At 41.5% G+C, this 14,375-nt stretch overlaps 1 protein-coding gene across 3 annotated transcripts in view; it reads right to left on the reverse strand.

Annotated features, from left to right (window-relative positions):
- Window positions 1–14,375, reverse strand: part of MAPKAP1 (MAPK associated protein 1) — a 239,942-nt gene that overhangs the window by 91,238 nt on the left and 134,329 nt on the right. For 2 of the 3 annotated variants that reach the window (XM_057548445.1, XM_057548444.1), the window contains exon 8: window positions 3,163–3,272. In XM_057548445.1, coding sequence (XP_057404428.1) covers window positions 3,163–3,272 — 110 coding nt within the window. Of the gene's footprint in view, window positions 1–3,162; window positions 3,273–5,288; window positions 5,358–14,375 lie in introns of all 3 variants that reach the window. The other variant, XM_057548443.1, reaches the window with a different exon arrangement.

A 14,375-nucleotide genomic window follows, 5' to 3' on the forward strand; every position in this document is an offset into this window, starting at 1 on the left:
ATGAAAAGATTACTGTAAGTTCAGTACATGAATATTAATAGAAAAAACCCTGCAGTGTTCATAAATAGTTATGACTTGGTGAAATAATTACAAATAATGCAAATCAAAATTTTAGATCAGTTGCAAGTGTCTGTCATGATATTCTATCCATAAAAAGCAAAAATATTTTAAAACCCTAGAGGTTTCCATTGACAAAGCTATTTACCTAAACAAAGAAGAATTCTTTTGCTCAAATATCTATCATCTTCTGATTTTCTACAAACGAAAATTGGTGAGGGAATGTCAGGGGGAAGGGCAACAGAGTATTTAAACACTAGGCCAGTCATTAAGCCCACAGCTTGATTTAATAATGAAATAGTTTAAGTTCTCAATTTTTTATTATTAAACAGAGTTGTATGGTCATTCGGGAAAAAAAGATGAGCGATGTTAAAGGTTTGTGAGTAAGCAGCTAGAGTTCACTGTCAGCCTATGAAAGGAGTTCTGAAATCCTGGTCTAATACGACTAACCTCTAAGGCACAAGCAGTGAGAACTCTTGACCCCACATGGCACATGCTGTCTAATCTGAAGTGTTATTTCTCTCTTCTCACTTAAATTAAATAATAGTAGCAGAGAGACAAGTGCTGTTCTGCGCTCAGTCAGGTGAAAGCTGTTTGAAGAGAGGGCTGAGCCAGACACTGAGCATGGCGGGCACCTTCTTGCAAAGACTGAGCGGGTCACTGTGGTAGAGGCTTAGGAAGTGCAGGATGAGTGTCTCTAACCTGGCATCTCCTGACACCAAGTTCATGACTAAGTTCATGTGTCATAATGGGTAAGTAATAAGTATTTCACAGCCAACTGTGAGCACTAACAGACTTTTCTTTTTTTTGAGTAAATGTACTTGTGTTTCTTTCTATGACAGGAGGATTTTCCTCTTCATTAATCACCCTCCAAAACAAGTCCACTCCACAATACAAAGTTCCAAAACACAATATATACCCTGCCTTTACCAAGTTAACCTTAAATAAACATCTTTTCCAAACTGGAGATAATCCTTCTATTTCATGAGACCAGACTTAACAAAGCAATAGAAAGAGGTTCTTATTTTAAAAAGCTTTTTGGATCAAGAAAATGGACAGTAATTTATGTAAATGCATCAATCTCAATTGACTTCTCTAGTATGAAAAGGAATAAATAATGCAGATGACTGTTTTTCAGACAACGAGTCCTCTTTGCCAATGATATGGCAAACCTCTGATGGAAATGGCAGGGATGTGTACACAAAGGTGAACATAAATAAATGTGTGTATAATAAACGTGGCTGCTGGAGATGGACACAGATAAATAGGTATGCAATTGGACAGGGATGGCTGGAGATGGAGGGAAAGACACTGGTTCAGCTGTATCCCAGTGAGTTCACAGAGCTTTCATGATCTAAAAAATGTGCGACAGCAGAATTTCTATTAAGAAGGTTAAAAAAGTTAGTCCTACCTCCTCTTGGGCAATTCAGAATAAAGCTATCTCAGAATATAATAAATATGTCATATAATACACTATTACATAAAAAATGTAGGGATGAAAACAAGACGAAAAAACCAGGATCCTAAAGGCAGAAGAATGCTTATTTAACACCTTTAAATATCTGAAACTGTTTAAATGCTATTAGATTGGCACCTAGAACCCCAAAATTTCTACTTTCCCCTGGGAAAGTAGAGGCTATGCCTCTTCAATCATCCCTTAAACGCAAAGAGGCTTGACCCCCATGCAATGGATAAAAGTCACCCAAAAAATGAACAAAAGAGGTGTTTGGAAAAACCAGAACACCATTCATCCCAGCTAACGACTTGTTCATTATGAGTGATGATGGATAAAGACTTCTCATGCTGAGATGAAATCAAGATTTATATGCATTGTTTCCTCTCCCAACTTGTGGGAAGATCATCATCATTTAATTCTATCTCTGCGGCCAGTGATGGGCATCCAGAGAGCTGGTTATCAAACGGCGCAGTCAGCTGGCAAAAGCCGAAACGTGCAGTTGGCACATCTGGACGGAGCCGCCACAGCCGAGGGTGAACAATGACTCCTGGCAAGCATCCAAATTGCTTGCAGACGCTAGCAGGTCTCATCTACAACCGCCCCTACCAGCATCTCTCTCTCTCTCTCTTTTTTATGAGAATCAGATTTTCATTGCTCCAGTCAATTGCTCTCCTCTGCCATTTTTTACAGCTCTTATCGTTCCCCTGGAATATGGCCTTGAGACAGCTCATCCGTGTCCTTCACTGGGTTATCTCTTCTAACTTTTATTAAAACTTCAGCTTTCATCTGAAGATAGCTAATTAAATCTGGAACAGATTACATTCCTCCCCTTAAAAGGAACACAGAACTATTTTCCTCAACCCGAGCCACGCTTTTTTTTCCCTTTCCAAAACATAAAACCAAAGGTGTTTAAGAAGTCTCATTTGCTTACAAAGCTAAGATATTTGACATGTCATAGATAGGTTGATTTATACTAAAGTTGTCTATGGTGTGATAAATCTTTGAGCTATTTCTCAAAATAATTATTTCTCAATATTGGGAATATTTTCTTTTCTCGTATCCTTTAAGTATTACAGCTAATACCACCAGCTTATTTTCTGCATAAATCGGGTAATGAGGAATTAGCGATTAAGAGCTACTTGTGTCAAGTGATTTATCTTAAAAAAATTTTTTTTTTTTACAGTTGCCCTCATTTTGGTAAAAATGAAAAAATGTTTTCTTTTATTCTATACCCCAAACACTAGCAACCAGAAGTTTTCCCCATGGAAAACTACATGAAAACATGAAATTAAAAGCAGTGCTTCAAATTTAGGGTTAAATCAGTTTTCCAGACAGCTTTACGCCAACTAATAGTTAGTCAAGTAGCGCTGTCTTAATCTATCGCAAATTAATGATGAAGCTTCCATAAGTGACATGGACACATTCTTCTCACATATGTCACTGACCCAATCCCTTCCTTGGGCCCAGGGGCAGCAGCTTAAAATCACTCTTCTGCTGTACACTTGCTATTGAACCCAGCAATGACATCTGAACCAATCTAGCCAGCCATCAAACACCCACCCATACCCACACCCACACCAACACCCACACCCAGCACTTTTAACTAAGGGTTAAGCTTCTGTTGCCAGAGTATGATTTAACTGTCCCACCTGAAATTTTCTGGGATCCTTTTCTTCGCTTCACTGCCTTTAGCAAGATTTCTTTCATGGTGACCTTTGTGTTGTCCACCTGAATAAGGGAGAATCCATGAGCAGCATTTCTGTAGGAAAAGACAAACATTAAATCAAGACCAATATTCAACCAAAGAGATGTTAATACAGTCCTCACTGAGTTTCAATTTGAATAAGTGTACACTGAAGTGTCAATTATTTTAAAAAGGGTTAAATAAACAAACTTCTAACGCGAAAAAGAGAGAGAGAGAGCGCACGTGTGAGAAAAGCATTCTAATATGAACAGTTCCAAGTGAAAGAGAGGGCAGAATTAGGGAAGATGTTTCTATGTATCTTAAATTGAATCCAATTGGTCTGTGTGGGTCACTAGTACCATGGCTTCCTAGTGTTGGTTCCCAAGCCAAATCCTGCGGCAAGGACTAACAAATGATAAACTTGGCTTGTGTCAGTAGATGTCACTGCAGGCAGACACTACCATTATATTAAAGCTCATGGAGCCCTGGAGGGAAAATGGGGGGCGCGGGGGGGGGTGTGGATATGATAGCCTAAAGCAATTTAGAATAAGGAAAACAAAGACTCTCCCTAACTGGCAAGCAAATAAATAAATTAATAAACAAGCATTAAAAAAAATACACAGTCTGTGTACACTTCAGTAGTAATGTTTTAATCTACTTAGTCTTAGAAGGTCAAGCAAAATATTAGCTGAAGCGTAAATAATTACGACAAAATAATAACACTACTTATAAGCTTCTAGCCAATCACACTTGGGGTGGGGGGGTCATCTAGATAAGAAAAAACTGGTAAGGAACAAGTAGCCTTAAAAAAGAAGCCCATCCCTGGGTGAGGTATAACTTCACTAAGACCGTTAACTGCAATAGCAGGTATCACAAATACTACTCACTATGCTTGGGCACTGAAACAAAACAGGCCAATTCCAAGCAGCTCATGTAACAAATGGGACCCAAGTTTCCAACTATGGAACATGGGAATTGCCACAAGGAGTTTGGTTGCATTCCCATTTCCCCATAAGAATCTCAAAGCGGAACACAGCCAAAAAACATGGCAGAACTTCATACTGACAAGAAAACTGAAAGAAAAGCCAAGCCCCAAGCTAAGCCATGGAAAAGCTTCCCAATGGTAGGACAGGCTGGGAAGGGGCCTTAAACCTAGTTTGGACCCAACCAGGTGGCTGGCTTTCCAAGGGGGCTGGGGGCCGATCTCAAAACCAAGGACCCAATTTGCTTCCCTAATACAAAGACATCTCCACACCCCCTCCTCTCCATACGGCTTGCTGTTTAATCCTTGACATTCCATTTGTTAAAAGGCAAAAGCCGATGCTGGTCTAGCCAGCACGATCATCCATTTTAACTTGGTCAAGTTTTGCTCTCGAACAGCAGGCCTGAGAACTGTCAAGCTAATTTTACTGAACACTCTGTTACTGAATCATGCCTGAGCCCCGGCCGTTCTTTACCTCAGAAGCTGGACCCCATCCCAGAACAATCTTTAAAAGTTTATTTTACTGATCAAAGCAAAATAAGAAATAGCTCTTTTTTTAAAACTATATTTAGGGAGCGAGGTAGTAAGTGATGCTCTGGCAAGAGTTCTGAAATGTAAAGTGCCTTGTGCATTTATAAACTTGCGGGTATTTGCTCTGGCACTAGGCCAGTGTGTGTTTGGAACAAATGCCAATCATTCGCGTTCAGACTTGCCTTCCCCTGCTTTCTCTTCGGAAGTCAGTATGCGCTCCATCTGTGACAATATGCTGGGCGATGGATGAGTAGGACCTAAAAGGAACACCAGTTCTTGGGTACTCGCAAGCGAGTATTGGGCTAGATCTCCCAAACTTCCATCTGTCCGGGTTCCACCTGAACTATTTTAGATTTGAGTCTGCTTATAAATTGCTTACATTCTCTCCTAATCTGCTGCTGGCTGATAGCGTTATTTCCAACCAATACATTTATCTTTTCAGCGAAGGCAGACTAAAAGCTCAAAAGGAAGCCATGTGTTTGGACTAACTTCCATAAATTAAAAGTGTCCTTTTAAAAGATTTTTGAACAGAGGAAAATCCCTAGTCTGTATTTTTCTGTCATTTTACCAAAACGTACCTGGGTGACAAGGTTAAAGCATGCGGAGGAAATCCCTGGCACTTATCATCCACAGGCATTACTGATAAACTGTGTGGTAGAGGAATAAAGGATTACCTTCTGTATTTTTTCATTACACTTTTCTTTTGTTACAGAATACATAAATCCATTGTGGCACAATGTAATATGTATCACCATGCTACACCTGCGGACGCTTCCGAGCGGCTGCCATGTCTGTGCAGTCAGGAATGATAAGTGAACCACCCGTGAATGTTAACGATAGTGATCATTCTGAGGTAACTCGGCTCTCCATCTTCCTTTACAGCCTCTGTGCTGAAGCCAGGGTAGCAAGGTTCATGAGAGGAAAATGAAAACAACAGTGAAGGGAAGGGGCATGCTCGGCACTCGGAATGTGCCTTCGCGGGTGTGCGGGATCTCACTCGGGGGCTCCGTTTTGGTGAAAACGTGCACATTTAAAGGAGAAAGAGGTTGTGACCCACGTCCTGCGCCCTCAGCCAGACCTAACGAAAGTTTCCTCAGGTCAGCCTCGCACTCCACTCACTCCTCTCCCTCCAGACGAACGCCAACCTTGGATCTTGTCCCAAGTCTACGGTACTTAATGTTTCTAAAACACAAGAGTACAGGATCTAAGTGGTTCTCAGAATCCATGTAGGTGCAACTGTTAAGTTACACTCCCATTTAATAAATGGATACGGAGACTTGCTACCACAATTTTCAGCTTGACTTCCAAACAGTCTGGGTTTTATGCCTCATTTCTTCATATCCAGGATTTTTTATGGGCTTTCTAAAATGTCTACGGAAATACATCCTGTAAAGGCACTTTTATTTAATGTTGGGCACTGGGTCTGAGACTGAGGAGACGATGATCTTGGCGGACCCGGGGCAGCAAGGCGGGGAGGGTGCTAGCCCTGCTTCCCTTCTTCATGGCACTGCATTTCAGTCTCTGGGTTGTGACCTGCGCTGGGGATGACCAGCCCTTGGACAGACAGGCAGATGGATGGACAGACAGGTGGGCTGCAAACCCACTCTCAGCTAGGAAACTGCTCCTCCTCCAGCTCCCCTCGTGGACAGACAGCTTCTTTTCTGCCAGTGCAGGGCATTCTAGGGGCACTGAGCAGAAGCAGCCGCCCTTCCCCAGCTCCGTGCGTTGCCCGTGCTGGGTCCAGGATGACGCGCCACCTCAGGGAGCTGACTAAACGCTGCCAGGAGTGCTTCAGTCAGTTCCAAGTTAGGTCCTGTCAAGTCTCGTAAACACTGGAAAACGTATGGGCATTTTAAAAAGAGATTACTCACTTGAGGAATTCAGCTCTGTCCCAGTGCAAAGCCACTCAGTTACCAGAGGGAAGTTTTTATACCAGCATTAACCTAACACAATGAGCATTTCTACACTAAGCACTGAACTAGAGGCGGCGGTGGACAGAGAGAGAAGTAGGGGCACAGGTCTTTATCTGAGAAGCTTGGATTCTATTTATAGGGGCAGAGCTGGAACCAGAACCCAAGTTGGAAGGCAACATATTGTACAGGAAGACACATGGGCTGGGAGTTAAATACCTTTTGGTTCAAATCCTGGCTCCGTGGCTAACCAAATGTTGTCTTAAAATGTGGGAACCTCAGCTGCGTCCACGAAATGAGGAGGGCATGTCCCTACAGAATTGCCAGGAGGATAAAATAGACAATGAATGCCAAGCACCTGGAACTAAGGCTGGCAAACAGTAAAAGGGGTTTACGATGTTCCTTCTCTTGTGTTCCCCTTGTCCCAAGTCATCACCCCAAGAGAAGAGGCCCCATTCAGCCCATTTCCCCAAAACCCCCAGGAGATATTGCTTATTTGGGGGAATGGATCTCAACCTTCATTGCTCATAATTGATAACACAGGGCCATGAAAATGTGCAATTGGCTGGGCATGGTGGCAGCAGTGGGACACTATCAGTAAGCAGCCCCTGGCCCAGGCATCAAACCCCCGCTGAAGCTCAAAGCAGGGCACCCTGGGCTCCGGTTTTAAGGTTTTCCTTTTTGAGAGAGTAAACCAGAGAAGTAGGTACGTTCCACCTCGGCTTAACTCAGCTTTGGGTGGGGATAGTGGAAGTCAAAACTCAAGGTGATAATGCAGAGAAATCCAGTGAGATTTATTAAGTGTCTGCTTCTGCAGAGTACAAGATGTTATTATTCAACAATTACAACAATAATAGTAGCATCTACTACCTACTGAGCACTTAGTATGTGCCAAGTGCTGTGTTAAGCCTTTTAAATCTGCATTAACTCATTCTACCCTAAAATAGGCACTAATAAATTATATCCATTTTGCAAAAATTGAGGCTGGAAACATTAGGGAATTTACCTGAGGTCACTCATCTATTAAAGATCCTATTTTGGATTCAGAAATCAACAATACAGTCCCTAATCCAAGTAGCACAGTCCAGTGGGAGAGAAAGACAAAGAAGCAAACAAAGAATTATAGTTCTGCATGATAAGCACAAAGATGAAGGCAAGCTCAGAGTGCTGCCAAAACATAGGGGCACTTAACCCAGCCGGTAAGGGTGAGGGGGATCAGAGAAGCTTCTTAGTGGAGAGGTCTCAAAACATAGTTGTCATTTAGCTCTGTATCTTGAAAAAATGGTGGCAACACCAGAAGGCAGCAGAGCACAGCAAGTTCTAGAATAGAGCCTGCTTTGGAGTCCCAGCTCTGCCTTCCTTGGGTAAATGATATAATCTCTCTAACTTCTAGTTTCCTCATCTACAAAATGAGGCTAATTCTTAGACTGTAAGATTGCTGTCAGGGCTAAATACTTCTAAAATAATTAACATAATACCTGTCATAAAATAAATGCTTAATAAGCAATAGATAATAACTATCAGCTTTTCTTCATACAAAGAAGTGATATATAATGACGAGAAAATGACTTCAGTCAACATTTACTGAGCACTTACTTTGTTCATTTAATCCTTCCAGAAAAGGTAGGTGTTATCATCAGTCCCATTTTATAATGGAGGAAATTGAGGTTTGGCAAGGTTGAGACACATACCTGGAATTACGCAGCTAAGAAGTGGAGGAACCAGAACTTGAACCCAGGTCAGCCAGACTCCAAAGCCTGTGTTTTAAACCTCCCTATGGCCAAGGGAGTTTGGGGGGACTAAGGGGAAGAAGAGATTTCCAGAGAGCATATCTTCCAGATTGGAACCACTGACCAATCTATGGAAAAGGTCAACTCCCACTGTAACAAATTCAGTTTGATTATAAATGTCCCAGCTCTTAGACTAACCATATGACCTACAAGACTGCTTTTTAAAAGCCCTTGGAAAACGTCCTGGTTCCCTGAGCCACAGTATCAGTTTGTGAAAGTGGGAAAAGGCTGCCAAGAGTAGCACTCCCTCCTCCAGTCCTGACCAGTTCAAAATCGTGATGAAGACGTACTCCTTTGGTTCCCAGCCTGCTCTGGTCCCAATTCCATGCATGTTCATTTTTGAGCATTTCAAGGTAGAAAATGAAAATATACGAGCAAGAGAAAGCCTTATAATAACTGCAGCATGCCTGCTTTAAAGGAAGTCCTTCGGGTATTTCTTTATCCATAAAGAGAGTTTACACTAGTGGGAATGCCACATTTTGTTTCCCCTTGCACTGACAAAAATTTTTTTTTTAAAGATCAAAGCGTATTGTTTGAGTATGTGATATTTGACATTGGACAAAGTACTCTTTTTCAAAACAGACATTTCCCAAAAACATAACTCACTAGACTAATGGGCAGTGAGAAGCCAAAATGACTGCCCTCCGCCTTCTCCTTGTGTATCTTTGCCAGAGTCCTTGGGACTTGCCAAATCCGGTCATGCCTGCTTAGCTTGCTCGACTGATTGTGCCAGAAAAGAAAATAAGACACAGATGTATTTGAGCTCTTTGAGATGCCAGTAAGAGAGACAGCTAATGGCTTCATTTCGACCCTCCCCTTCCAGCTGGGCACAGGTGGGGGATAATGAGGTCCCTCTCTCTAATCAAACTCAATTATTTACTACTCTATATAACCGCAAAGACACTCACATTCAGTTCAGAATATAAAACACACCGTGGGCTACCTCCAACCACTGCCACTGGGTATTTATAACAAACTCAAGTGGCTAACAGTTTGCCTTGGCAGGAGTTTAAGTGTGTAAAGTTTTGCAAACTGTTTCTGTTCAAATATGTCCTGCTGAAGTGGGGTCCCAGGCGGGGTTCCACAACTGTCAGGTCAGTGAACTGCATAACATCTGAGAATGTATTCACCACACAATGCAGACAGGATCTGGAAATCAAACGCTTCGTTCTATCGCGCCCTTCTGAGAAGCATCACGGTTTTTTCAACAGCAAGACTGATGTTGTATTAATAAACATTACAAGTCACTAGCCTGACATGTACATAGCAGTAGCTGACAGACTCCAACACAAGCTGAGGGGAGAACAGAGGAAATCAAAATGAGACATAGTAACTAAACATGGCCAAAGGGGGTGGATCATGAAACAAATCACATTAACATAAGAAATGTGAGTCCCAAACTTTTAAGATATATAGCAACTAAAGCAACAATCTGGTATAATTTTTGGATACCAAAGTAAGTTGATGGCTATCTAAAATATGTGCTTTTATCGTAGGAACAAAGTTATCCTGGCACAATTTCAACAGACAGACATTCCAGTGAGCAAAACATACATATTTAGCTTGTCTGACCTTTAAATTCTTAGAAGTATGTAATTAATGCTTTCCATCTTTATTACTTACTCCAATATTTCTGTCACTTTAAACAGACACAAAGAAAAATCTTTTCTTTTCTTTTCTCTAGACAGTAGCTGTTGCCAAAAAGGAAATCAAGTCAGATTTACAAATACAAAATTAAACAGGCTGCATATGTTACACTTCCATACACGAGGACAATCTGGACAATGAAAATGTTTGCTAATACAACAGAATGAAAAGAAACAACACACAGTTGGTCCTCTATGACTCAAGCAAACAATAAATAACTAGGATAATTTATAGCCATATTGTCAGGCCTGGTTACAAAGAGCACAGGCATCTTTTTTTATTCCTTGCCCTATTTTAGCTCTGCCCCTTACCAAACTGCACGACCTTGGATAAATAACTACCTGTCTCTGATCCTCAGCTTATATATTATAAAGATAAGTTGCTTATAAGGAATAAATGAGATAATGGCTACTAGGGGCACCAAACTGAGTGTGCAAAAACGCTCATTTCTTCCCCTCACCCCCACTACCTCCTCTCAAGACCATTAAGGCAGTATCACATTAAGAGTATGTGAGTTTTCAAACTAATGATATCTTTTCATAACGGTCTGGTCACTTAGGGTGTATCGTGGAGATCTCATCAAGAATGTATACTAAAACCACTGAGACCCTTTTTTGAAAGGCCCTCATACAGGAAAGAGCAATGAATCTAGGGCACGCCTCCTAAAAAAGCAGCTAACCTTTCCCTTTATGCAGAGCCAAGAGAAGCCGCAGCAGTCTCTGGGAGCCCTCTGGGCCACACTGACTGAGGCAGCCCAGCTTCTGGTACAAGATCCTCCAACGTCTACCCAGTGGTCCATTTCCCAAGTAGCAAAATCCTAACTGGATTCTATTTGCTCTGCAGCTCTTGGTTAAAATGATTCCTTTCCCATATCCACCTGACATATTAAACATTTTAAGTAAAACACATATATAGGAGGGCAATTTAATTAACTGACTTCTGATCTAGGAAGATTCTGTCCGTTTTATTGTTTTTGACTTTTCTTCCCTTAAACCCCTTCTTCCCCACCCCAGAGTAGGATCCCAGTGTGAAACATTAATGTCAACACATGTAACGCAATGACACCACCCCAGCTGCTTTTGTCATTGCCATTTTTAAAGTCAACTCAGTTTCACAAATTCTGATTGAATTAGCCCATGCTGGGGGATGGGAAGAGATGGACAATGCAAGTTCCTCTCCTGTCCACTCCAAGAGCTCATTTTCATTTTCCCTTGTCCTACTATGTCTAAAGGCCTTGGCGTGGTCATTGTTGGCAAGGAGCACTTCTTCAGATGCTGAAAACCAGCTGAGATCCAGCTCTTAACTAGTATTAGGGGCTACCCCCCCGTACCTCTCTGTCCCCTACTTCTCCCCTCCCACACTCCTGACAGCCAAACAACTTCAATGCTTAGGTTCAGAGTTGCTACTAGCAGTCAGCAAGTTAGGGACTCCTGTTTACATACACGTTTGCTCTGTCCAAAATCAATCAAGAACAATGGATACCTTAGAAATCCGCTTGCTGATCTGGTAAAGGAGGCCGTGTCCACTAACAGGCTCCTAATTTGTACTTTGTTAGAGTAATCCATTCTCCTTCCCCTAAGGACAACTCTATTTCCAGGGGTTTCCTGGGGCCCAAGGGCCTGGGAGGGCAAAACCAGCCTAGCCCCAACTCAGTAAGAACATCAAAAGGTATCCAGCTCCACACTCTTTTCCACAAAACACTTTTCCAATTAGGGATTCATTTAAGTTAACTAGCTCATGTTTTTAAATGTAAGTCATTATATAATATGTCATTATCTCTGCATGATGGAACAAAGAGAAATTTGAAATTTTCTTTTATATGAAGAAACAGATTTTCTAATTTTTCTATTCTGTTTTCCATAACATCTTACGGAAAAACCCAAACAAACTTTTGGGCCAACCCAATATAATGGACATGTATTAATTGTGCAATAAAAAATAATCCAAAGAAAAGTTAAACCCCATATACAACTTAGTATGAATTATTCAGGCTGATAAATCTCTGATAAAAATAACAAATAGCAACTACATAACACTTCCTGCACACTAGGGTCTGAGCTAATTTTCTCATAGCAGCATTTCCTACCTGAGGTTCATGGACCCCCCCCTAGGGTCAAAAGATGCATTCACAGGCTCTCTTGAGTTTCAGGATTTAAAAATTTTGCTTTTAGTTCAATGAAAATCATGTACATATGATTTTCACTGAAAAGCAAAATTTTATATAGTTAGATAAATAGATGTATATATAGTGACTTATATAAGCAATAGATAGATAGATATGGATATAGACCATTCCCAGTCTTCCATGTTCCTCATTCTCCATCCAGCTGGGGGGAGCCCTGAGTCACTGCTTGGAGGAGAAATACCCAGGAGAGCCACTTGACCTTCATTAGACAGATATGAACAAGAAATAAACATATAATAAAACCAGGGTCAACCAATCTAGCCCATGTCCATTCATTTATGTATTTTCTATGGCTACTTTTGCACTATGATGGCAGAGTTGACTCACAGAGACTGTATGGCCTGCAAGCCTAAAATACTAACTATCTTGTCCTTTATAGAAAAAGTTTGCCAAGATGTGGGATGAGCTGGTGAGATTTGGGGGGTTGAGTATCCTAGCAGTTGGTTATTTAACATCAGTAATAGACTTAGAAAAGCCAAATGGCATCAGTGCAAGCTACGTGCCAGAACAGTTTGTTGAATGAGGAAAAGTGGCAGGAGAAGTGTACACAAGGCTCTTTATGGAACAGACTTGCTGATCTCTGAAGAATTCATCCCCTGCAGTATGCAAGTCACACTGTGCACAGGACAAATGAGGCAGAGAGCCCATCTATGAACAGAACCAACTGACAACAGCAGAAAGTAAGGTGACCCAACATCCTGGTTCACCCGGGACTGAGTGGGGTGCTCTTGGACTTAGGACTTTCTATTTTAAAACAGTCAGTTCCCTGGTGGGGAAGGGATTCCGGGCTTAGTGGTTAGGATTCCGGGCTTTCACTGCCGTGGCCCGGGTTTAATACCTGGCTGGGGAACTGAGACCCTGCAAGCTACACGGCGTGGCCAAAAAATAAAAAAAAATAAAACAGGGAAAATCCTGGGTAGGACTGGCATAAACTGGTCATCCTAGCAGAAATGTTCTTTATTTTTCCAATTAAAAAACATTTAAAATTTGGGGTGGAGGGTGCACTACAAATCAATTGGCCCATTAAAATAATGGACTAGTACCTAAAAATACATTCATTGTTTAAAAGGACAAATAATATGATAGTCTGATGTTTCATATGAAAATCAGAAGATTCAAGTTGACAAGTAAAACAATTAACATCCATTAAACCCCACATCAGTGATTTAATTTCAGCAAAACATCATCTGTTGCATTAAAGTTGTTAATTTTTATTTTATTAATGTTATAGTTTTATTTGCATTTAATTTGTAATTTTTTTGGATTGCATAAAGACATGGAATTTATAGCTAGAATTTTACATTTGTATGTGTTTAAGTAACATTATAAAACAAATTTGGGCAAACACTGAAGTTTCAGAAGAATTAATTTTCCTTTAAAAGAGGTCTGTACATTACTTACATTTAAGAATATTCCTCACAACAAATCCATGAGGTAGTAATTACCATCCTCACTTTACAGATGAAGAAACTGAGACCACAGTCATGGAGCAAGTCACTAGCGAAGCTGAAACTTGAACCCAGGTTAGCCTAAGTTCAAAGGCTGTGCTGCCTCATTTGGAGTAGGGAAAGATGGTATATTGGAGACTCCTGGTTGAACGGTATGAGGGCCTCTGAAAAACAGAAGGCAACCTGGGGCTTCATGGTATTCAAAAGGCAGAAACAGGGCTGTAGAAGAGGTTAAGTGGGTTCAGAAAGCAAGGTGGGACAGAAAGCTTGCCCAAGGGCCCCCTTCTCCCCGAGCAGCCCGCAGACACCTGAAGATTCATTTGTTCATTCCTTCTCTAGGAAGCCCTGTGCTAGGCGCAGGGATGGTTTAGGCAGTAATGCAAAGATGGTTCAGGCGGTAATGTGAGCGATGGGGAGCGGCAGATGAAGCTTCGCTCGCTCACTCGCCTGCTGCTCACCTCCTGCTGTGCAGCCTGGTTCCTAACAGACCGCGGACAGGTACCAGTCCACAGCCCAGGGGTTGGGGACCCCTGTCTTAAAGGATGTCTGCTGATCTCCAATGTCCACCCCTGTCCGTGTTCAGCAAAAGTTATTCCAATTCAGCCTTTACTCAATCTCTCTATTTACTCCATTCCCACCATAGTAATGGAGCTATGCTGGGTGTTGTGGGGCACTAATGATCCAG

Source organism: Balaenoptera acutorostrata, chromosome 6 (assembly GCF_949987535.1).
Source record: "Balaenoptera acutorostrata chromosome 6, mBalAcu1.1, whole genome shotgun sequence".
In the NCBI taxonomy this organism is placed as follows: Eukaryota; Metazoa; Chordata; class Mammalia; order Artiodactyla; family Balaenopteridae; genus Balaenoptera; species Balaenoptera acutorostrata.